At 47.4% G+C, this 24,241-nt stretch overlaps 2 protein-coding genes and 1 long non-coding RNA gene across 3 annotated transcripts; 2 read left to right on the top strand and 1 right to left on the bottom strand.

Annotated features, from left to right (window-relative positions):
- Window positions 1-471: 471 nt before the first annotated feature.
- On the top strand, window positions 472-12,553 carry DHX33 (DEAH-box helicase 33). The gene is made up of 12 exons (XM_035139607.3): window positions 472-836; window positions 1,674-1,834; window positions 2,442-2,669; window positions 3,117-3,287; window positions 3,927-4,112; window positions 6,384-6,495; window positions 7,763-7,922; window positions 8,595-8,683; window positions 9,156-9,283; window positions 10,035-10,238; window positions 10,872-10,958; window positions 11,545-12,553. The coding sequence occupies exons 1-12, from the start codon at window positions 587-589 to the stop codon at window positions 11,851-11,853; spliced, it is 2,085 nt and encodes a 694-aa protein (XP_034995498.3). The 5' UTR covers window positions 472-586; the 3' UTR covers window positions 11,854-12,553.
- Window positions 12,544-17,040, bottom strand: LOC148683566 (uncharacterized). The gene is made up of 2 exons (XR_015947004.1): window positions 16,904-17,040; window positions 12,544-12,783 (listed from the first exon to the last, which is right to left on the bottom strand). It is a non-coding gene; the product is annotated as an uncharacterized LOC148683566 (long non-coding RNA).
- A 214-nt stretch (window positions 17,041-17,254) lies between these two features.
- Window positions 17,255-23,049, top strand: C1QBP (complement C1q binding protein). Its single transcript, XM_035139608.3, has 6 exons — window positions 17,255-17,550; window positions 19,050-19,200; window positions 19,472-19,556; window positions 20,428-20,523; window positions 21,609-21,731; window positions 22,528-23,049. The coding sequence occupies exons 1-6, from the start codon at window positions 17,292-17,294 to the stop codon at window positions 22,675-22,677; spliced, it is 864 nt and encodes a 287-aa protein (XP_034995499.1). The 5' UTR covers window positions 17,255-17,291; the 3' UTR covers window positions 22,678-23,049.
- The last annotated feature ends 1,192 nt before the right edge of the window (window positions 23,050-24,241 follow it).

The raw sequence follows: 24,241 nt of genomic DNA, 5'->3' as shown, positions 1-24,241 counted from the left end.
ATGTCCCCACTGTGGAAGGACGTGTGGATCCAGAATTGGCCTCCACAGTCACTTATGGACGGTTCATGAAAGATAATCTTTCTCGGCTACAAGTGATCGCCAAAGATTTAAACAACGTGAGTTCCCCCAAAGAATCCCGGGAGCTCTAGTTTACCACTAGCAGAAACAATTCCCAGAATCCTTAGATTCGAAGAGGGGAGCGACATGTGCTTTAAAGGTTCTTCCATTGCTATGCAACTGCGGCTACTTCCTTCCGCTTCCATCACTTGCGCTCATAACTGCCTGCAGGTGGCGCTGCCTCCGCGGAGTCTCAGGTGCGCATCCTCGCCTTTGCGAACTTCCTCCCATCTAACCACACTACAACTCCCGGCAGGCACTGGGTTGCTGCTGAGGCTGGCGCCAGGACGCGGGGCCCGGCGCCCACGTCATTAGACGTCGCGCCGGCGCGAGGCGTGCTGGGAAGCGTAGTCCTTCAAGCCCTGAGGCGCGGGCAGAGAGGCGGGGCCCGGCGAAGCATGTTCCCTGTCGCCGGCGAGGAGGGCGGCAGCGGCAGCGGCAGCAGCCCTGTTCTTGCCGGGAGGTGAGGATGCCTCAGGGAGGCGGCCCGCTGCCCCCGCCCAAGAGACCGAAGCTGGCCTTCGCCACGGCGCCCCTCGGTTCGGCCCCGCGCAGAGCGATGTTGCTGGCGGCGCCCGGACCCAAGCGCCACACGGCGCCCGCCTCCACCGCCGGCTCCTCCTCGGGGCTCGACAGCCAGAGACGCAGCCTGCCCATCTTCCAGGCGCGGGGGACTCTGCTCGGGCAGCTCCGGAGCTTAGACTGCGCCGTCCTCATCGGTGAGGGAAGGGTTAAAAAAGAAACAAACCGCCGTTATTCTCCCAGCCCCTCCACGAGGGGGTCGGGAAAGGGGCTGAGGTAGCCCCACCCTCTTATGACTGGGGAATTATATGTGATAAGCCCCTCCTTTTCCAGTGTGCAATGGGAGGGGCTTGTGGAACTCCGCCTCCTCCATGCTTGAGAGGCGGGGCTTAAGCAAGCACCATGATTAGGGCAGGGAGGGGCATAGCTGCCAAGTTTTCCCTTTTCTCGCGAGGAAGCCTATTCAGCATAAGGGAAAATCCCTTTAAAAAAGGGATAACTTGGCAGCTATGGGGAGGGGGGACTTGTGTGCCTCTCCCCCTCCAGGTTGTTAGGGAAGGGTTGTAGCTCAGTGGTTAGAGCACCTGTCTTACGTGCAGAAGGTACTAGGTTTGAACCCCCAAGTTCAGAAACATCCGGAGGACAATATTTTGCGGAACTGGGAAAGCATCCCTCTGTTCTGCAGTGGGGCTGAGGCTTATGCGATTCTGCCTCTCCTTTTTGCCTTCCGTGGGCCAATGTAGGGCCAACATAAAGTGACTTAGCGGTGTCCTCATTCCGCCGGTGAGATGAATGGAAGAAAGCACACACCTGACAGGCAGGAGACTTCCCATTGAACTTGTTTGGCTCACTCTTGAGTAGATAGCTCCACTTGCGTTGACTGTGTGAATTTGAGAAGCCACTTGCTTTTGTTTTCCATCTGGCAGATTGCTGTAGACGTGTAATTGGGAACTGACCTTGATGTATCTAACATGTGTCTCTGCTGGAGGACCACAGGCAATAACTTCCAGTGCCATTTGTTTAATGCTCTGCAGGGGAAACAGGCTCAGGCAAGACAACTCAGATCCCGCAGTACCTCTATGAAGGAGGGATTGGGCGCCAAGGGATCGTTGCTGTGACCCAACCTCGCCGTGTGGCCGCTATATCCTTAGCCACCAGAGTCTCGGATGAGAAGAAAACAGAGCTGGGGAAACTGGTATGATCCTGGTATTTTCCTGCGTGGAGCTGAAGGAACCATAGAGTTGGAAGGGACTGTGAGAGTTATTTAGACTAACGCCCTGCATGCAAGAATCTTTTGCACAATGTGGGGCTTGAACCCACAGCCCTCCAAGTAAGAGTCTCATGCTCTACCGACTGAGCTATCCAGCCTCAGAAGTTGAAAAAGTGACACCCTTCCCCACTTCCTCTCTCAGCTCTATGTACTTTTCAACTTATTTATCAATTGAATTTATATATATCAATTGAATTTATATATTGCCTTTCTCCCAGTGCAGGACCCAAGGTGGCTGACAACATAAATTAAACAATGCAACTAAAAACATGCAATAAATATAAATATTAAAAACCACTTAGTAACTTAAAATCATTGAGAAGCACAAAAGACGTTTAATGCCCACTATTGAAAACATCCTACCACAGTAGCCAGTTTAGCAGCCAAAGGCCTGTGGGAGCAAAAAAATTATATCGACTTGTATGTTTATGTATTGTTACATTGGCATTCCACTTTCCCACGAAGTATAGCCAGTGAAAAATATGTACTACTTCCTTATTTACGCCCCCCACCCCATGACTCCTACCTTCAGGTTGGTTACACGGTACGCTTTGAGGACCTCACTTCTGAGGAGACGAAAATCAAGTTCCTGACCGATGGGATGCTGCTGCGAGAAGCCATTGGGGACCCCCTCATGACCAAGTACAGCGTCGTCATTTTGGACGAAGCACATGAGAGGACAATCCACACCGATGTGCTATTTGGAGTGGTGAAAGCAGCACAGAAGAGGCGGAAGGAACTGGGGAAATCGCCACTGAAAGTAGGTGGTTAAAAGTGATGGGCAGGAGGTTGCCAGTTTATATTTGTGTGTGTGTGTGTACACACACCGCTGTTCATAAGAAATATCAGAGCTGTTTACAACAATTGCACATAAAACCATACAATAAAAATTGTATGAAAAGTTAAAATCAGACATCAATTAACTATTTTGGAAATGTGTATTTTCAGTTGCCTGCATAAGCCTGACAGAATAGAAAAGCTTTCAGCAGGCGTTAAGACACTAAAGGCTGTGTTTCTTGTTGTTGTCAAAGTTGCCTCACCAACTCGGGGAACAACCAGTGATACTCTTGCAAATGGTTTCAGGCGGTCCCTGAGGTACCCTGGACTTAAATTGCTGGAGGGCCTTATATTGATCTTATACTGTACTACTCATCAAGCACAATTCTCAGTAACAAGGGTGGGTTTGTTGTTTGTTGTTTTCTTACAGATAATCATAATGTCAGCTACTATGGATGTCGACCTGTTTTCCCAGTATTTCAATGGCGCTCCTGTCCTTTACCTCGAAGGCAGGCAACACCCCATCCAGATCTTCTACGCTAAGCAATCTCAAAGCGATTACCTCCAAGCAGCTCTAGTGACAGTTTTCCAAATCCACCAGGTACCACATTAGTTTCAATATTTTTGTATATCCGTAGTACAGAATTAACCACATTTTTAATCCTGACCTTTCTCAGGAACCGTCGCACAAACTTTGGTTCTAATATCTTAAGAGGTATTCAAATGAGTGCAGTTTTGAAAGGTTTGGTATGCCATCTTTATTCAAAATGACATTCAAATGTATGCAAAATTTGGCTTTGATATATCATCATCATCATAATTTATTACAGTCAGAGACCAGCTCGAAAGGCTTTGATATATTAAGAGGTGTCGAGACGCATAGCGATCGGACACGTTTACAAATCAGAGAGCAGATAAAGTATTAATATAGATCTTCATTTTTCTGTATGTTTGTCCAATTTAAATAGAATGCTGCCTGCTAGTCCAATTAGCCTCTGCTGACTGCTAAGTGGATTTCCAAGGGCTCAGACAGAGCAAACCTAACCCGTTCTGCCACCTGCAACCTGATCATTTTAAAGGGCAATGTCAGGGATTCAACCTGGGACCTTTTGCCTACACTGCAGGGGGTTGGACTAGATGACCGTTGGTGTCCCTTCCAACTCAACAATTCTATGAAAGCATGTGCCCTACCATTAAGCTATGACCACTTTCCAATCATATGTGCCTGATTTCTTTAAAGGAAGCTCCTCCGCCTCAGGATATCCTGGTGTTTCTGACGGGTCAGGAAGAGATCGAAGCAATGACCAAAACCTGTCGGGACATTGCAAAGCAACTTCCTGACGGTTGCCCTCAGATGGTGGTGATGCCTCTCTATGCTTCTCTGCCTTATTCACAACAGCTCCGGGTCTTCCAGACTGCACCCAAAGTAAGTAATTGATGGCAGAAGTGGTTTGATTACTCGGACGCTTTCTTTTAAAAAAACTGCTAAACTGCTCAAGTTGGACTGTTTCCCTGTAGCATCCCAAATAGACAAAAGGCCTGGTTCATAAAAACCCAAGAAGATCCCCCCCAAAGGGGGGGGGGGTCCCATCTAGTCCAGCATCCTGTTCTCACAGTGGCCAGCCAGATGTCTCTGCGAAGCCCGCAAGCAGAACCTGAGTGCAACTTGTGATTTCCTGCAACTGGTATTCACTGGCTCTGACAGTGGAGGCCAAACATCGTCATCACGGCCAGTGGCCACTGATAAGCGAATAAGGAATAATTTATTGGCCAAGTACCAAACATACGGTACTTGGAATTTTGCTTCGACTACATTGCAATGTATACGTACCTTATACAAACCAGGGTGGATAAAAATCAATGATTTTTTTAAAAAATATAAAAAATCGGATTTTTTTGATTTAAATCAGATTTTTTTGATTTAAATTGATTTTTTTGATTTAAATCGGATTTTTTAAAATTAAATGCTTTTTGAGGAAAATATATTACCATCCAAAGGTTATTCTATCATGATATAAAGATTAGTTTTTTAATTATGTAAAATAAGGTTGTATATGTTTAATTTTTGGGGTAAATAAATTCTATTAATCCATTCACAATGTCATGCTCTTTCAGAGGTTTTTGTAAGATTATTGGGCAGTTTCTCTGCCTACAAGATAGTATCACAGATGCTTGGTTTACTTTTGCATGCCTCTTCTTCACAGCAAAAATGTTATAACATGAACAGAGTTGAGAAAAAGACCTTAATCCTATTGTTCTACAAACCTATGAATACAGAAACAACCCCTTCAGTGCTAAGTTTCAAGAAGTTCAGTGAATAGAATACAGTAGAAACAATATTTTTCTGATTGTTTGGAGTGGACAGTATTTAAGTTTTTCATGTGTAGGCTGGGCTGACAGTCTAAGTTTATATATATATATATATATAGTTTATGTTTAGCCAAATTAGTTAGCAAACATGGATGTTTGTTAAGTACAACAGTAAAGTTGTCCAAATATGAATGATTAACCTATTAAACTGGGGATAAAAAACTAATATGAAAAGTTGTTATTCTAAAAATCTTCATCTACTTGCATATTAAAGTTATACCAGCAAGAATTAGTCTTTATGTAGAAAACTATGATTTAAATCAAGCCTTACTGACTAGTGATTTAAATCGTTATTTAAATCATGATTTAAATCAGTTTAATTTAAATCAAATCCACCCTGATACAAACACTACTCCACTCACAATACAATAGCAAAGGAACCCCACCCATAACCAGCCTCCCCTTCCGCTACACATCTACGAAATTAACAATCTGATGGCACAAGGGGGAAAACTGTTCCTGTGCCTAGCCATTTTTGTGTATAGAGTCCTGTAGCGACGTCCAGATGGAAGTAAATCAAACAGATGATGACCAGGATGCAAAGGATCTGCGACAATTCCCTCTGCTCTCTTCCTAGCTCGGACAGCATAAAGTGTCTCTATTGAAGGCAAACTAACACCATTTACCCTTTCTGCAATTCTTACTGCTCATTGGAGCCTTTTCTTGTCCATCTTGGAGGCTGTGTCATACCAGGCAATAATAGAATTACAGAGAAGAGTTTCAATGGTACCTCTTCCATGAGTTAAGCATGAGTTGCTTATCTTCCATCTGTTAAATCTAATCTTCCTTTACAGCTACCCAGGTTGGTGGTGATCACTAGGTCTCCCCAGGGAGGTTTGTCTGGCGTCTTCATTATACATTTTCAGACCCTACCCAGGATCCAAACCCTGTTCTGTTGATTCCTCCCTGGGTAGGCCCGTTGTCTCTCTTGGCCCCAATGCCATTCTGGGTCCCTCCCCAGGTTGTCCGTGAGCAACTCCTCCCATCCCTCATCCTGCTCTAACCAGCCCCTCCAAGACATCTCCTTGGGGCTCATGGCACCTTTCCCAGAAGGCTATTCCTGAGCTGATGGATTCCACAGCTGAAAAGACCCCCTCCAGGATATCCACTTGTCGTACATCCAGTAACAAACAGGGCAACTTGAAGGAGGCCTCTGATGGAATGACTCCTCCTTTGTTGTTTTTGATGTGTTATTTCTTGCCTGTCTTTAACGCATTCATCTTTTCATTTTGAGGAGATGGCTTGAACCTTTTAAAAATAAACTTTTACAGCAAAGTACAAACTTAGATTGAACACTGATAAGGCTTTTTTTCTTCTTCTCTCCCAGGGTTATCGCAAAGTAGTTCTTTCTACCAACATTGCTGAGACCTCCATCACCATTGCAGGCATTAAATATGTTGTGGACACAGGCATGGTTAAAGCGAAGAAGTATAGTCCCGGTATGTGTGTATTGGACAGAGTCATGCCAGGAGATAGAGTTGAGAGACTAGCTGAGGTTGGTAGAGGGTCCTGGGAACACAGGAAGCTGGCTAGTTTTGAGTCAGACCATTGGTCAGTCTAACTAAGAAGCGTCTAAACCAGGTGTGGGGAGCCTTTGGCCCTCCAGCAGTTGCTGATCTACAACTCCCATCATCCCTGGCCAGTCACCAATATCAGCTGACAACACAACATCAGCTGACATCACCCTGTTGACAGGTGAGTGTGGTTTTGAAAAAATGGCCTCGCAGGCCATATTTGACCCTCCTGTCGGGCTAAGATCAGGCTATAGCTGGAGGTTCCCCTCTCCTATTCTAACCCAATGGAAACTGGGCTACTTTTCTTCTGGCACAGCACCCCCTGTCTGCAGTATGAAATTGTATAAACACTCACAGTTCCACTGTTTTATTCTCACCTCATTCTGCTGCATATGTGCACCAGGCCAGATGTCAAACAAACTAAGCAACAAAACTGGAAATCTGTTGATTGCTCCTAAGTAGACATAAGTCAAGTTAAATCCTTGAGAGCCGTGTGTGTTCAGTAATGGCTGTTGGTCTCTCCTGTGTGTTCCTGTTCTGTAGAGTTCTAGAGTTGGAAGGGAAGTTCAGCTCCAAAGTCCAACTTCCTATCAATGCAACAAAACCTCCAGCATCCCAGATTGGTGGTGAGGCAGCCTCTGCTTAGACACTCCTGAAGTCCACCGCCTTCGGAGGCATACTTTGCCATAGTCAAAGGCTCTGGCTGATGCTTATTTATTTATTATATTTCAGAAGATATGCACACCACTTCACTTAAAAAAGAAAAACCTCAAAGTGGTTTACGTAGAGAATAAAACAATAAAACATATCGGTAAAAACAGTTAAAAGCAACTCCTTAAAACATTAAAAAAACTAAAATCAGCTATAAACTAAAAACAGATTAAAATACACAATAACATTAGACTTGTCCGGACAAAAATATTTTTAGTGGGCTCAACAAAGAGAACAGTGAAACTGATGTCAATAGGCTGAGAGTTCCAAAGTGTAGGTGCTGCCACGCTAAAAGATTGATTTCTTACAAATGCACAACAGATATTTTGCGGTGCTTGTAATAGTGCCAGTTCTGTTTAGTCAAAACCACCTTGTGATTTTAACCTATTGGTTTGGTTCCTTTCCTCTGGAACCACAGAAAGCCTAATTCGCTCCATGAGAAATATATGGTTTAATGGTGGGTGTTTTCTGCTCCTCCCAGAAAGTGGTTTGGAAGTGCTGGCGGTCCAGCGGGTGTCAAAGGCCCAGGCTTGGCAGCGGGCAGGCCGGGCCGGGCGAGAAGACAGCGGGCTTTGCTACCGCCTCTACACCGAAGATGAGTTTGAGAAGTTTGACAAAATGACGATACCAGAGATCCAAAGGTGAGGCTGCCCTTCCCGTGGAGAAGTGCTCACTGCTCTGTGGAGGAAATTTTACATTGAGTGAAGAAGTGCTCCCTCTTCTGGTCCATCCTGAATCTCCTTCAAAACAGTTGCATTGGATCATCCCAAGTTAATAAGAGAGGAAGCTGGGTGGGTAACTTTGAGCCCACAGGCCAATCTTGGACTCCAAGGGGCTCCCACTCGGCCCATGAGATTGTTTCCCCATCTGCCAATCAGCCACCATCACTGGTGCTCCAGGGGCAAGATTCAGTCCTGTTGGGTATCACAGAATCCCAGCAAAGATTTGGGAGTGTGTGATACATACATATATATATATATATATATATATATATATATATATATATATATATATACATAGGAAGCCACAAAAAATAATTTGCACCACAGCGAGGGACTTAAGGAAGCTGTCAGTAAAAGGAAATATGTAACTCATTTAAAAATATTTATAGAAATATTTATTTGCCGCTGCATAATAAAAGTGTATCACCACGGTTCACTAAGGCATAAAAACATAAAATCAGACTTTATAATGATATTTAAAAGCAAGGTGCTTGAGGCTTAGAAGGAGCCACTAAGTCCAATTTGGGTAGAGTCAGTTCACTTGCTTCAGCAAAAGTTCAGGCTGTTTGTGAAATGGTTCTCCTTCCACAGGTGTAACCTAGCTGGTGTGATGCTCCACCTCCTAGCTCTGAGAATCCCGAACGTCCTTACCTTTGACTTCATGTCAAAACCATCTCCAGGTAACTCAAGCTGTTCGATGTTATTCTAGCTATACAATTAGCAAACCAGTTACACAAAGTCTAGAGCTAACCTGAGGAACGCGCCTGCTTCTAGTGGCTAATCTATGTAGTGATTATCTATATACTGCTGTTGTACTGCTGTGCACGTTGAGCTGAGTTCCCTCCCCACAAATGGTTTAGGAGAAGGGCGGTTTTAGCAGTCATTCCTGCTGCGAACGGTGACTGTTCATAGGAGGCAGCGATGTTTCTGAATACCAGTTTATGGAATGCACAGGTGGGGACAGGCCTCTTGTGCCTGGGTCCTGCTTGTGAGTTTCCCACAGACATCTGGTTGGCCTCTGCGAGAACAAGATACTAGACTGGATGGGCCATTGGCCTGATCCAGCAGGCTCCTCTTTCGTTCTTATGCAACTTCTGACACCTTGTGACCAGCTGTGTGAGCCTCACCCCCGTCTCCTTCATCTCTTGACAGAAGCGCTCCAGGCAGCCGTTGAGCAACTGGCCCTCCTTGGCGCAGTGGAAAGGAAAGACGACCAGCTGATCCTCACCCCACTGGGAAGGAAGATGGCTGCATTTCCTCTGGAGCCCAAGTTCTCCAAAGTAAGGAGGTCACCTGTGTTTTGTTTCCCTCGGGACAAATTAGATCCTTCTGCTTGCTTCTGTTTTCTTGCTCTTCAACTTCACTAGCAAAACAGAAGAAAAGCACAGCCACGTCTTCCTCCGTTTTGCTTTTCTGCCTTCTTTACAGTTGAGAAAGTGTTAACTGACTTTGGTTCCGCTCCCCTAGCGAGTCCAGTACTATGTGGAAAGGAAGGAGTTGGGGTTTGAGCCCAGCTATCCAGCCTGGGAGGTAGGGTAGGTGCCACTCCTGAGCTGACGCTCTACACCATTGCCAGATGTACATGTAGCAAATCTGTAGCTGTGCTAGGATTTCATCTCCTGGAAACCCCTTCTGAACTCCACAAGCCACAATACTGCCTAGCATTGCTCAGTCTTAGCTGTCACAGAGGCGGTGACCCTGCCGTGTCTGCGCTCTTCCATCTTAGGCTGCCATGATGGAAGAATTCCCAGCACATAGGAAAACGGCATATCAGGAAGAAGTCTGCTCATCTATGTGCAGAAACATATTCTTTAAATAGAAAGGAGCATTGTGTCATGCTAGTCTGCACCTGCAATCTGAAATGGTCCAGGCCAGTCACAGGTTTATCACTTCCACGGTGTGGCTCTTCCTGTACCTGACCTATAACCCTCTAGTTTGGCATCCTATACAATTCCTCCTTGCCTGGTGATCGGCTCGCTTGCTGAATCTCATCATTTTTAAAAGCAACCCCTTGCTACCTGTGTTTGGCAGACCATCCTGATGGCCCCCAAGTTCCACTGCACAGAGGAGATCCTCACCATTGTCTCCCTGCTCTCCGTGGACAGTGTCCTCTACAACCCCCCTTCACGGCGGGATGAAGTACAAGCCGTCCGGAAGAAATTCATCTCGAGTGAAGGGGATCACATCACGCTGCTGAACATCTACCGAGCTTTCAAAAACATCAGTGGCAATCGAGTAAGTGCTCAGGGCAGGTTTGATTGAGCAGGTTTCGGGTGCTCCTCCTTAAAATCCCATCTTGTGTAACACTCTTAATTTGCAGGATGCTTCCTGACCTCTGTTCTGACAAGGATGCTTTGATACTTAATTCCTACGTGTTCAGAACAGTCACTTTAAACAGAACATTTTGAAAAAAGAAATCAATTAAAATCACTGACGCTTCCCTTATACATGTAATGGCAGACATTAGGTAATGATAGGCGCCATTAAGTAATTAGTTAAGTAATTAGTTGATGTTGTTGAACTTGTAAAAGTGCTCAAAGTTTTATAAGCACTGTACAGATATTAAAGGAGCCTTTGGTATCTGTGGCTAGGTGTCAAGTGCAGGCAATTTTTTTCTCTTTCTTTTTTTAAGTATTATTATTTAGTGACTTATCTCTGGCTTGTTACTGGAATTCGTTGATGGGGGAGGACCACTCCATGTTCTTAATGCTACTACTAGTGTACACATCTATGTCTGTCTGTCTGTAGGTATATACAATGTGTGTTCGTTCGTGTATGAAAATGGCAAAGTGAGGTATATGGAGCTAATGCCTGAACCGAGCAGTTAGCCTTCTAATTTCTCCTCTCACACTTTCTCCTTTTCCTCAGGAATGGTGCAAAGAAAACTTTGTGAACAGCAGGAATATGATGCTGGTCTCAGACGTCAGAGCTCAGCTCAGGGACATTTGTATCAAGGTAACTATAGGGAGGCTTCAAAATGGTTCAGCATGTGCCATTTTTAATGAGACCCAAGTTTTTATTTTAGATGCCAGCCAGGGGTGGGACAAAAAGGGGAGGGAAGCAATAAAAGTGCAAAGAGAACAAAGGAAGAAGCAACTCCTCCAGTTAGTATTAAAACATAAATCTGAATCATACCTTAATAGTCCTTGACAGGCTTTGCCAACCAGTGTTTTCAGCTAGAACTCCCATCAGCCACAGCAGCATGGCACAACTCAAAAACCTAACCAAAATAAAAGCGATCTGGCAGCCTTGCTTCAGGCAGTGGTGGAACCCAGAAAGGGATCTCACACAGGGGGAAACACAGGGGAAGGTGCTGTGGGCTTAGGTTTGCTATGCAGGTTTGCAGTTGTGCTGGTAAAAGTAATTGCAGCATGCTGTTCAATTTGCCAGGCAGCAATTGAATCTGTGAAGATGGTGGTGTGTGTCCCTGTTCATTACAGAGTGCCTGGAAGGGATGGTTTTTAAACTCTGTGCTGAACAATGGTGTCCTCAAAGGTCCTCATCCTGTTGTTCTTTTTGTGTTTTGCGCTTCACCGCCCAGCTTTCGATGCCGCTGGAGTCCTCCCGATCCGACACAGGGAACATCCGCCGCTGCCTGGCGCACAGCCTCTTCATGAACACGGCCGAGCTGCAGGCAGACGGCACCTACGCCACGACTGACACACACCAGCTGGTGGCCATCCACCCCTCCTCCGTCCTCTTCCACTGCAAGCCGGCCTGCGTCACGTACAACGAGCTGCTCCACACCAACAAGTGCTATATGAGGGACCTGTGCGTGGTTGATGCCGACTGGCTTTACGACGCAGCACCCGAATACTTCCGCCGGAAGCTCAGAGCAGCCAAGAACTGACCCGGGGACAAGGGAAGGAAAACCTACCCACCTAACCTTCATTGGCCTGAGCAGCATTCGCTCTCGGCCAACTCCGGGGCTGCATGCCAGTGGCAGATGCCACCAGGCCGCATTTTTGCATGCACACCTGCATCGGACGCATGCATGCACAGGCACGCAACCCTCCCTGCTCATCAGGCGATCAACCCGGCAATTGGGTGGAGAGATTTAAGCCTCTCTGCCCACCCCCAGCATTGCGTCTACATAATTTTTATTTCTCTTCTTGCTGTATTGCCAAAACTGGTGGGGCCTTAAGCGGGATGGGAAGAAAATGGACTGAGAGCTGTGGGTTAGCCACCCTGGCCAAAGAATTTGGGGAAGTGGGGTTTTTTGGGGGGAACTGAATGCACAGGGATTTGAGACTTTCCCCACTGATCAGAGAATTGCTTCCCAAGCGGCTGGACCTTGCACATCTGCATCCACTCGTGAGCAAGTGTTTCCTGTAAAGTCTCTTTCAAAAGGAGCCTTGTGCGGGTTACATTGTGCCAACCACATCTGCATCTGTGCAGCAGCAACTGGGTAACTGAAGTTTCATTCCAAACAATCCCTTCTGTTATTGTGCCAAAATGTATGTCTTAGGGCATCCGTGTCCTCTTATCTGAGGGAGGACAGAAGAGTTTGGAGCTCAGTAAATTGGAAAAGAGGTGTGTACCCAAAGAAAGCAGTTCTATTTATTTGAAAATGGCCTGGAAACAGACTTTGTCAACCCTGTGGTTTTGCGTTTTTGTGTCACAGTAACATGAATCGTTTTGCAAGGGAGAGCAGTCTTTCAAGGCACACTTCCTTTTAGTTATGAGATGCTAATTTTTCTCTTTCCCTCATTCGCCATTGCTCATCTCAGGGGTGGAGAATCTTTTCCAGACTGAGGGACACGTCCCTCCCTGGGCAGACCTGCAGGGTCAGAGGCAAGACAACAGCTGAGACTCCAACCTTTGTGCAGCAGGCTATGTTCCAGCCTTGCAAAATCCAGGCACACAAACACCCCTCCATCAGGGCAAGGAAAAGGTGTTACCGCAGTCAAGGACACATCCTAGCCAGGCAAAAGGAGTGAGGCAGGGGCGGTGCAAGGCCAAAGAGGAGCATGGCCTAGTAAGAATCCCAAGAGCCAGAGAGAAATGTGAAAGACTTAATTTGCCCTCTTCCGGGCCTGAAGTCCCCCCCCCCAATTCTAGTTTAGCTTGGAAGTCCACTTTGTGCACTTTTGCACCACGGTAGGTAGCACTAGTTGTTCCGTGCTTAATTTCAGGGAGGAGAAAGATAACAGCTGCTCAAAACTAGCAGCATCACCCTCTGAACCTAAAGCTCATAACCCTTGATTGATAGCAACTTTTGCCATGCTGGTGAACCTCCAGCTCTTTTGGACTGCAACTCCCATCAGCCCCCAGCCACTTGCCAATCAGAGGAGATAATCCCGTGGTTGTCATAAGGACTAGGAATTGTGCCATCTTGAAACTCCACATCTTGCTTGTGTTGTTGACAGCCGCAACATGAACAGTTACAGAGCAGTGGGGGGGGAGAACCTTTTATTGTGAGAACAAGGGAGATACCAACACAGTCTATTTTGCCAGTAGGTTGGCTCCTCTGGGGAAAAAGCACCTGAACTGCGTAATAGAGAACGAAGATGTCCCTCTGGGGGAAGGCTGGAGACCTGCCAAAAAGCCACTAGATAGCTGACAAAGACAGAAAACTGTTCTTTCCCCATTCATTTCAGCAGCACTCCCCACACTTGAGTACAAAAGGTGAGACCAGTCATCCGGTTAATGACTAGCCTGGTCACCATCAGGGGCAAGAAATCCCATGAAGGCAAGCGAGCATCTGGTAGAAAAGAGGTCGATTCCTCCATTCCTTCTCCACCAGCCTGGTTGGCAAAAAAGCAGTTTAATAAAAATAAATCACCTAAATTCATGCTGGTTGCAGATAAGGGAACTTGCTCTGCCACCACTTCTGTGGTCAACATGGAAATGTAGGGCACTAACCACTTAGAATCATAGTGTTGGAAGAGACCACAAGGGCCATCCAGTCCAACCCCCTGCCAAGCAGGAAACACAATCAAAGCATTCTTGACATATGGCTGCCAAGCCTCTTCTTAAAGACCTCCAAAGAAGGAGACTCCACCACACTCCTTGGCAGCAAATTCCACTGTCGAACAGTTCTTACTGTCAGGAAGTTCTTCCTAATGTTTAGGTGGAATCTTCTTTCTTGTAGTTTGAATCCATGGCATCCTTTTATATATTTGAACATGGCTATCATATCACCCCTTAACCTTCTCTTCTCTGGGCTAAACATACCCAGCTCCCTAAGCCGTTCCTCATAAGGCATCGTTTCCACTTAGAAGGCTCATTATATGTAGGCAAGTAATGTTTGCCAGCTTGTTTACAAAGCTGGCTTAGAAGATGAATTCCCCAAAGTGGGGTGTATCAATAACACTTGCCCTTTATGGAAAATCCACTTCTAAAGACAAAGTGCTAGCTAGGCAGAAAGACCAGGAGGGCTGTTGACTTCATGCCTTGATTATGAACTACAGTACATCTGTAGAAGTGATTGGCTGGACCAGAGTGGAACATGTAGAAAGTTCAGGATTCAATCCTTAGCAGCAGACCTCCTACCAGCAACCTGGTAGCTACTAGCCTCCATAGAGGGGCGCCTCAGAAGTTGGTGTGCATCAGCAAAGTAATCAGTTCATCATCTCAGAGGCCAGAGGGGAGAGAATGCTATTGATAGTGAGCATTGTCAACTTTGGTTGCAGTTCCACTTCCACGGGAACCTGCCTTGAAAGCTCCAGTGATCACAATTTTCAGTACAATTCTGTGCAGGAGCAAACTTTGTGGACACACTTCCAGGTAGCCGGGGATCATAAGAGCTGCTGGCAGAATAGATGCCACCTCTTGCAGGAGGTCTTGTGAGGCCCGATTTATAATTCCACAAATTTAAAAAAGTTATCTGTGAAGAAGTAGCTAAGTGATAGTTCTCAGCCTTTCTATTTCAGTGAGAGTATGATTGATGTGGGCTAACAATCCCTACGGTGCAATGAATCCTGGGGTTTAGTAGTTTTAAATACAAGTTTTTTGTGGTTGTTTGCATTGATTTTTTGCCAATCATATTTGCATTGTATGATAGGTTGATCGCATTTATGAATCGCCCTGCCTCAAACAGAGTGAAGAAGAGAAAAGCAACAAAAACCACATCATCACTCAAAGCAATTCCCAGAGTAAATGAATGCATAAAATAACTGTCCTTAAAAATAAAAGACCCACAATTACTGTTCAGGGCAAACATCAAACAAGTATAGTGTGATGCATGTCAAGGCAAAAAAATTCTAGCTTCACATTTACGCTCACAGGGTCTGAATTGATGGTGACTGACAAGAGACAAGGCCTTGGAGGTGTGTGGCAGCTGTGAAAAATTTTTCATGCTGAGCGCCGTTAGGAAAGGAAGTGAAACCTACAAGTTTTTACACAAATCTATAGTGTTGAGTGCTCACTAGAAGGACAGATCCTGAAGCTGAGGTTCCAATGCTTTGGCCACCTCATGAGAAGAGAAAACTTCCTGGAAAAGACCCTGATGTTGGGAAAGATTGAGGGCACAAGGAGAAGGGGATGACAGAGGACGAGATGGTTGGACAGTATTCTCGAAGCTACCAACGTGAGTCTGACCAAACTGTGGGAGGCAGTGGAAGACAGGAGTGCCTGGCGTGCTCTGGTCCATGGGGTCACGAAGAGTCGGACATGACTAAACAACAATAGTGTGAGGATCACATTTGGAATACTGGGTACAGTTCTGGTCACCTCGACTCTAAAAGTCCATTGGAGAGTTGGAAAAGGTTCAGAAAAGGGCAACCAAAATTAGGAAGGGATGGAGTGACTCCCCACGAGGAAAGGTAACAATGCTTGGGAATTTAGAGTTTAGAGCAGGCATCGCCAAACTGTGGCCCTCCAGATGTTTTGGACTACAATTCTCATCATCCCTGCCCACTGGTCCTGTTAGCTAGGGATCATGGGAGTTGTATGCCAAAACATCTGGAAGGCCACAGTTTGGCGATGCCTGGTTTAGAGAAAAGGCAAGACTGGTGACATGATAGAAGTTTATAAAGCTGCATGGCATGGAGAAAGCTGATACAGTGGTACCTCGGTTTACAAACACAATGGGTTCTGGAAATCTGTACTTAACCTGAAGCGAACTTTCCCATTGAAAGTTATGGAAAGTGGATTAATCCGTTCCAGACAGGTCCACGGAGTACTTAAACTGAAAATACTCAAACTGAGGCATACTTAAACCGAGGTATGACTGAGGGAAGTTTGTCTCCCTCTCCCTTGTCACTAGAACTTGTGGGCATTCAATGAACCCGCACGTCGGAAGATTCAGGACAGGTAACAGCAAGGACTTCTTCACACAGTGCGTAAACTATGGAACTGCCTAGAGGAGGCAGCGATGGCCACCAACTTGGATGGCTGTAAAATAAGGCCGGGCAAATTCATGGAGGACAAGGCTGTCAATGGCTACTAGCCTGCCATGATGGCCATCCTCTACCTCCGCAGTCGGAGGCAGCAAAGCTTCTGAGTGCCAGTTGCTGGAAAGCGCAGGAGGGGAGCAGGCTCTGGCGTCCAAGTCCTCACAGTTTCCCACAGGGAAACCTATCTGGCTGGCCACTGCGAGAGCAGGATGCTGCGCATGGGGCACTGCCCTATGGAGGCCCCTAGGCATTTGAAATCTCACAAATCATTTGCTAAACCTTGGTTGTAATTTTATTCCGAGCAGTGCCGGATTTACTTATAAGCTAAACAAGCTATAGCTTAGGGCTCCATTCTCTTGGCCCCCCCCCCCCAAAATATACTACTTCTTAATTGTATTTCAGTTCAACAATTACTTTGATAAAATACACATTTTGTTATGTGCAAATGGCTTTAGATAGCTATTAGGTCCATAAATTACCATACAGCATATATTCAACACAAAAAACAGCGACAATTCGTTGCTGACAAAGGACAGCTGGACATATAAAGGACCCTGTTACCTTCAGTAGTTTAGGGCCTCATCAAACCTAAATCCGGCCCTGATTTCGAGATCAAATCTATATTATTTTGAGCCGTGGTTGCAGGGCCCTTAAAAGCCGTGGGGCCCTTAGGACGGTGTCTTCCCTGCCTATCTGGGAATCCGGCACTGGTGAGAAGGTTCTCCTTTCCCATTTTTCAATGCGCAAAGCGCTCACCGCTCAAAGAGGCGCGGGCGCTTTGGAGAGCTTGCTTGGAGACGCGCCGCGTGCGCCGCGGTGCCTTTAAGTAGAGCAGGCGGGAGGGAAAGAGGCGGGTCAGGATTTCCCCCTCCCGGCCCTGCCTTGCCTTGCCCTCCCTTCCGGCCCGTCTCTCCCCACGTGTGTCCGCCTCCTTCGATCCACAGCCACCATGCTGCTCGCTCGCGCCCTGCGATCCGCCGCCCTCTCCGCCGTGGCGCGCCGCCCCATCCAGCCCCGGCCGCTGCTGTCCTTGCAGCCCAGCTCGGCGGCGCCTCCCGGCCCGGCCTTCGCCTTCGCCTCCGCCGTCTCCCGGCCCTTCACCCGCTCGCTGTGGGTGCTGCGCGGCGCCGGCCAAGGCCCCAGCCGCTTCCTCCTCCGGCCGGGCTCGCCCTCCGTCTCCTGCGCCTGCGGCGGCCTCCACACCGATGGTGAGCTACACGCGGAGGGCAGGGGAAGGGGGATGAAGGTCGCTCGCAAGGAACGCAGGGCTCCGGCGCTTACTCGCGAGGAAGCCCCCCTCGGGGCCGCTGGGGATCGCGTCCGAGGAAAAAGACGGCAGCGATCCTCCTCCTAGAGAGCTTTTGTCCTGGGAAAAGTGGGGGCTGGGCTGCGAGCCAAGGCGCGCTTGCTCGCGAGGAATCCCCCTCGGCATCGGGTTGCTCACGAGTAAACGTGTTCCTGCCATCCAAGAGGAGCTTATGCCTAGGCGGAGGCAGGCTTTGAAAATAATAATAACGGGTATAGGTTCATCCTAATCTCTCCCCCCCTCCAAAGCGGGACTGAGCAGTTACTGAATTTCCATCCCGCATTTTTTCTCCCAGGAGCTCAAGGTCTGTGGTTTTCTCCCTCCGCATTTATTCCCCAAGGATAGGTTAGACTGAGAGGCAGTGACTGGCCAAAGGTCACACCCTTGAGTTGCATGGCGAAGCCCTGGGGTCTTCCCAATCCGACACTAACCTTTGGCTCTCTGCAAGCCTTTAAATTAGTTGATTTGATAAAAGGATCAGGAGCTGGGAAGATGTTTGAGGGCAGAGGCCTGAACAGGGTCAGGCAGGAAGGGAAGGAGCATGTGTTTCCTAGCTCCAAAAGAAAATCTGCCAGTTCAGTTCCATAAATGCTTACTCAAAAGGTAAGCCTCATTTAGTTCAGGGGGACTTACTCCCGGGTAAACATGCAGAGGACTTGGGCCTCATTGCATCTCTAGTTGTTGTTGTTTAGTCATGTCCCGACTCTTCGTGACCCCATTGGGTCATGGCTTAGATGGATCCCATGTCAGGCTTTCTCAGAGTAGACCCACTATTAGTCATGGCCTTTGATTTCCGTGAGATTGCTGATTGTGTTGGATGCAACCCAATATTCATGGAAATAAGTCCAGTTGAAAAATGAGGATTTGAGTAAATGTTTAGCAGGTATGTAGGGTTGTACAAAAACAGTAAAGTTTTTGGTTTTTTAGGCTCAGAAGTTTTGGTCTGCATAATAAGTGCTTTGGGGTACTTGTATTAACTGCTGCTAGTTATTTGGAATAAAACAAAATCACTTAAACTCAAAGATTCAAATAGTGTGTGCATATACAGTCAGCTTAATAGTATCTACTTATTGGATGCTCCAGTAATAATAATAATGATGTTGGTGATGATGATGGTGACAGCATTTAATAATGATAATAACATTTCCTCCAAATCGCTCCTTAACAGTTTTAGGAGATGGGCCAACATTTGCCAGCATTCATGCCCGCTGTCAAAATGTTATACTTCAAGCTCCTTGGAGCGCAGACCCGATGGCGCTGCCAAAATTATTAAACACCACTGCAAACTCCTTTCTTAATGGCTTGAGAGTGATGCTTTCTGTATCAATCAGGAGTTTTTGGTTTGTGGTGTCAGGGGGAGAAGAAAACCTGTTATTTCTCTCCCCCCCCCCAACCATGCAGGTGACAAAGCTTTTGCAGAGTTCCTCACAGATGAAATCAAAGAAGAGAAGAAAATCCAGAAGCACAAATCCCTCCCCAAGATGTCCGGTGGGTGGGAGCTGGACGTGCACGGCACAGAGGCCAAGCTAGTGCGGAAGGTAGCTGGTGAAACGTAAGTGTGCAAGGAATTTTCACAGAGGGCCTAAAAATGACAGCTGGGGGTGGGGTACAGTTGTGCCTCTGGAACCCAGAAGCTGAACTACAAGTCCCATCATCCCTGGCCCTTGGCCACACTTGCAGGGGCTGATGGGAGTTGTAGTTCAGCAGCAACCGGAGGCCCAAAGCTTCCCAAATCCAATCTCTTCTTCCCAGCGTGTGGAGTAGAGCACTGGGCTGCTCTGTCTTGATCTCTGCTTGCTGATCGCGGGTCCACTGTCTTGCAGGGTCACAGTTTCGTTCAACATTAACAACAGCATCCCACCAAGCTTTGACGAGGCTCAGGAAGGGCAGAAGCCGGACGAGCAAGAGGTAAATGAGGAAGAATCCTTCTCTAAATCGTTTCTGGGAAATGAACCACCATAGCTGCTATAGAATCATAGAATCCTAGAGTTAGAAGAGACCACAAGGACCATCCAGTCCAACCCCCTGCCAAGCAGGAAACACCATCAAAGCATTCTTGACATATGCCTGTCAAGCCTCTTCTTAAAGACCTCCAAAGAAGGAGACTCCACCAGGGCACTCCACCAGCTAGAGGGCTGTGAAAATACGTGTCCCGGGCATTTACTATCTGAAACCAAAGGGCTGCGTTGGTTGCCAGGTGTAATGGTGCTGTTGCGGCTCCTCTTGAGTAAAGACGCCCAAGTCCGCTCTGTCTTTAAGAGTTTTATTGTGCATAGTATTTACAGTGCAGAGATAGCAGAAAACATGACCTCTCAGTCACTCACAGAATCCGGGAGTGGACGATTCCGGCTGTGTGACCAGCATAAGAGCTTGGGCACCCCGAAACGCCTCCCGACCTTACGTTTGGTGGCGCACCTTCATTCGGGTGCCGGAAGGGGCTGCATGTTCCCCTCCACCTGTTGGCCAGGGCGTTGCAAAGGCTCTCCAACATCACTGAGCCCTAACGCCTCCATCCCGCTGACTTCCTGATTCCCCTCACCTGACCTGCTGCTGCTGCTTTCACTGGGTGAAGTGCTGGTGAACAGGAGAGGGGGAGGTTCCCTGTAGGAAGGTCCCCTGACACCAGGTGTGAGATTTTTTTTCCAGCTCTCCTATCCCACTATTGGGTGGGGCGTGTCCAGAGCAGCAGCAGCAATAAGGCAGCCATGACCTCCCTTCTTGCTCTTGCTAGCAGAGCATCCTTCGGCCACTGTTACTTCTGTTTGTTTCTCTTCTCTAGCCTGAGCTCACGTCGACCCCAAACTTCGTTGTAGAAGTCACCAAAGACGACACCAAGCAGACGCTTGTGCTGGATTGCCACTACCCTGAGGACGAGGTGGGTGTTGTTTTCAAAATGGAAGTGTGGGACATGGGGCCTTGTGGCCCTTGAGCCCCCTTTTCTGGCCCTTGGGGGCCTTTCCCAAGGCTACGCCATTCACTGGCCCCTGCTGCATGTGCCTCTCAGGTGTTTTAGGCCGGGCTGGAATATTATTTTTATTTATTGCATTTATATCCCACCTTTTTCTATAATAATAATAATACCCCACCCTTCTGGCTGGGTCCCCCCCTCCCCCGCCACTCTGGGCGGCTTCCAACACACATTAAAATACATTAAAATATCACAGATTAAAAACTTCCCGAAACAGGGCTGCCTTTAGGTATTTTCTAAATGTCAGGTACAGTAGTTGTTTTATCTCTCTGACCTCTGATGGGAGGGCGTTCCACAGGGCGGGTGCCACTACCGAGAAGGCCCTCTGCCTAGTTCCCTGTAGCTTTGCTTCTCGAAATGAGGGAACTGCCAGAAGGCCCTCGGCGCTGGATCTCAGTGTCCGGGCAGAACGATGGAGGTGGAGACGCTCCTTCAGGTATACAGGACTGAGGCCGTTTAGGGCTTTAAAGGTCAGCACCAACACTTTGAATTGTGCTTGGACACGTACTGGGAGCCAGTGTAGATCTCTCAGAGCCGGTGCTATGTGGTCCCGGCGGCCGCTCCCGGTCACCAGTCTGGCTGCCGCATTCTGGATTAATTGCAGTTTACGGGTCACCTTCAAGGGTAGCCCCACATAGAGCGCATTGCAGTAGTCCAAGGAGCTCAAGGGGGTGTACATGGTTCACCCCTCCTCATTTAATCCCCACAACAAACCTGTTAGGAAGGTTAGGCTGAGAGCGACTCACCCAAGGTCACCCAATGAGCTTCATGTCTGAGTAGGGATTTGAACCTTGGTCTCCCAGGTTCTAGTCTTGAGACACTAACCACTACACCACACTGGCTCCTTGAACTCTGATCCTACCTCTTGCTAGCCTGGATGGAGGATAGAAAGTGGTGTGCGAGTGTATAAACCAACCTACCTGAGAAAGTTAATATTTGAATGTGCTGCTCTGCCCACATTTATAACCACCCCCTTAAAATAAACTAATCAGGTTGCTCCTGGCGAAGAAGAAGACAGCGACATCTTCTCTATCCGAGAGGTCAGCTTCCAGCCCACCGGAGACTCGGAATGGAGAGACAATAATTACACCCTCAACACGGACTCTCTCGATTGGGTAGGAGCAGCTGTATAACTAGGGTACCTGTGTGTGGGTGGCGCACTTATTTTCGGTTTTACGGAATCGCAGTTTAGTCTGGCTGCAAGCTTGCCTGGCGGTTAAGCGAAACTAGCGAACCTGCTAATACAAGCGTATAAGGAAGGCTTGTACACCGCAAGGACCCTTGTGTGCATCTGTTTGTGCATCTATGACAGGACATCCACATGTCTTCCTTGACGCCTCTTGGGTATTGTGTTAGAAAGATGCATTATGTCCTGGGCAAGAGCTCAACACCGATGCGGATTTTCCAGAAAAATGCGAAAAGCACCCGAATCACACCGGTGTAGTTGGTTGGGAGCTACACAGAGCTCCCAAGTACAGTGGAACCTCGGTTTATGAACACCTCGGTTTACGAACGCCGCGGACCCATCTGGAACAGATTAATTCACTTTCCATTACTTTCAATGGGAAAGTTCGCTTCGGTTTATGAACGCTTCAGTTTATGAACAGACTTCCGGAACCAATTACACCCATGCTTCGGGTTAAGTACGCTTCAGGTTGAGTACTCCGCGGACCCGTCTGGAACGGATTAATCCACTTTCTATTACTTTCAATGGGAAAGTTCGCTTCGGTTTATGAACGCTTCAGTTTATGAACAGACTTCCGGAACCAATTGTGTTGATAAACCGAGGTACCACTGTACATGTTTGTGGCAAACCCAGGTTTACCTAGCAGAAAGGAGTGTAATAGCTATTGTGTTTTTGTGACTCACTCTCTCTCCCTCCCTGCCCCTCCAATCCCATTATATTCCTAGGCTCTGTATGACCACCTGATGGACTTCTTAGCTGACCGAGGGGTAGACAACACATTTGCGGATGAGCTTGTTGACCTCAGCACAGCGCTGGAGCACCAGGAATACATTCGATTCCTCGAAGACCTTAAACTCTTTGTCAAATGCCAGTAGGCTGAGAGAGCGTGAGGGCCTGTATATTTGGGGGGGGGTGTTTCTTAATTTCCTTTGCTTTTTTCCCCCACTGAAGGCTGGACTTTGTTTCCAAATGCTGTGGAACGAGAGCGAGAAATGGGAGCTTCACCCAGAGTTTGTGTGTTAAACATGCATCCTTGGAAGGAGGAGATGTCACTGTTTCAAAACCCTGCAGCGGTCTTGTTCACGACCTGACTGGAGTCACGCAGATCCACTTCGAAGTTTTTGTAAAACCCTGTAGCCTCCTCTCACCCTTGGAAGTGTGGTTGGGGTTTTTGGAACAGTTGAAGAAGGAAAAGAAAATGATCTCAAAATAAAACCAGTTGAAGGCTTTTGTCTGTGTAGAATGAACAGTGTTTTTGACTTGTTTGTTGCTTTTTCACCCAGACCTCACCTTAGATGGACAAGCTGTGGGGGGCACTTTGGTTGTGCCATTGCTGACACCCAGCCCCTGTAGGAGTTCCAGCCAGGTGGCACAACTCTCTAGTTAGTAATGCCTTCGTTAGCTTTCTGGGATTATAAAGGCATGCTTCAACACGTAAAGGGACCCCTGACCATTAGGACCAGTCGTGACCGACTCTGGGGTTGCGGCGCTCATCTCGCGTTATTGGCTGAGGGAGCTGGCGTACAGCTTCCAGGTCATGTGGCCAGCATGACAAAGCCGCTTCTGGCGAACCAGAGCAGCACACGGAAACGCCGTTTACCTTCCCGCCAGAGTCTTTATCTGGTATGTACCTAGTATTTATCTACTTGCACTTTGATGTGCTTTCAAACTGCTAGGTTGGCAGGAGCTGGGACCGTCGTGGGGATTCGAACCACCGACCTTCTGATTGGCAAGCCCTTGGCTCTGTGGTTTAACCCACAGCGCCACCCGCGTCCCTTCAACACATACCAAGCTTTAAACTGCACAACACAAAATCAACGGGGCATTTCTGCTTAGTTACATTTGTGGTTTTAACTGTAGTTTAATGTTACATCAGCTGGATCTACTTTCCGTACACATACACGGGCAAATGATTTGGAGTACTCCAATATAATCTTAGTGACCTAAATTGTGTTTCCCCTGAAGTTCTATTGCTTGCACATTCTTGAAACTGGGGCGCCTTGTGTTTTCAGGGTTCCGAAATGCTTAACTTTGAAGCATGCAGAACAATTCCTCGATGTTCTTCCTGTGCCCCTTCTGCAGAGTGACCCTAGAAGCCTATTCTCAGGGAACGGACTCTCCTTTCCCTCTGATTGGCTCCAAAGCGTTGAAAGATTTCTTCACAATGGCCAGGAAGCGTCAACCCTTGACTGGTTCTAGGATGCTGGAGACACACACAGACCCTGCCGCAGAAATAGTAACGGGTCTTTTGACCATCCACAACCCTAGACCACTACACCTCAGAGCAAAACAAATGTGGTTGGAGTCTCTCCAATGCACAAACAAAACTATTGAACATTTAGGCCAGCAGAGGGCACCAAGGGAATTCTTAAAGTGTTTTTTAAATAATGCCCTTTTTACAGGCCAAGTTGCCTAGAAGCAAGCTTCTGAGCGCCTCGT

The sequence above is a fragment of the Zootoca vivipara genome, chromosome 14, assembly GCF_965207765.1.
Source record: "Zootoca vivipara chromosome 14, rZooViv2.hap1.1, whole genome shotgun sequence".
Taxonomy (NCBI): domain Eukaryota; kingdom Metazoa; phylum Chordata; class Lepidosauria; order Squamata; family Lacertidae; genus Zootoca; species Zootoca vivipara.
The sequence above is the reverse complement of the archived record's forward strand: the minus strand, read 5'-3'. Positions and strand labels throughout refer to the sequence as shown.

Coding starts and splice junctions, on each gene's coding strand:
- C1QBP (XM_035139608.3), top strand. CDS start 17,292: ATGCTGCTCGCTCGCGCCCTGCGATCCGCCGCCCTCTCCGCCGTGGCG. Junction 19,557..20,427: donor AGAAGCCGGACGAGCAAGAG/GTAAATGAGGAA, acceptor TCTCTTCTCTAG/CCTGAGCTCACGTCGACCCC. Junction 20,524..21,608: donor GCCACTACCCTGAGGACGAG/GTGGGTGTTGTT, acceptor TAAACTAATCAG/GTTGCTCCTGGCGAAGAAGA.
- DHX33 (XM_035139607.3), top strand. CDS start 587: ATGCCTCAGGGAGGCGGCCCGCTGCCCCCGCCCAAGAGACCGAAGCTG. Junction 4,113..6,383: donor TCTTCCAGACTGCACCCAAA/GTAAGTAATTGA, acceptor CTTCTCTCCCAG/GGTTATCGCAAAGTAGTTCT. Junction 8,684..9,155: donor CATGTCAAAACCATCTCCAG/GTAACTCAAGCT, acceptor ATCTCTTGACAG/AAGCGCTCCAGGCAGCCGTT.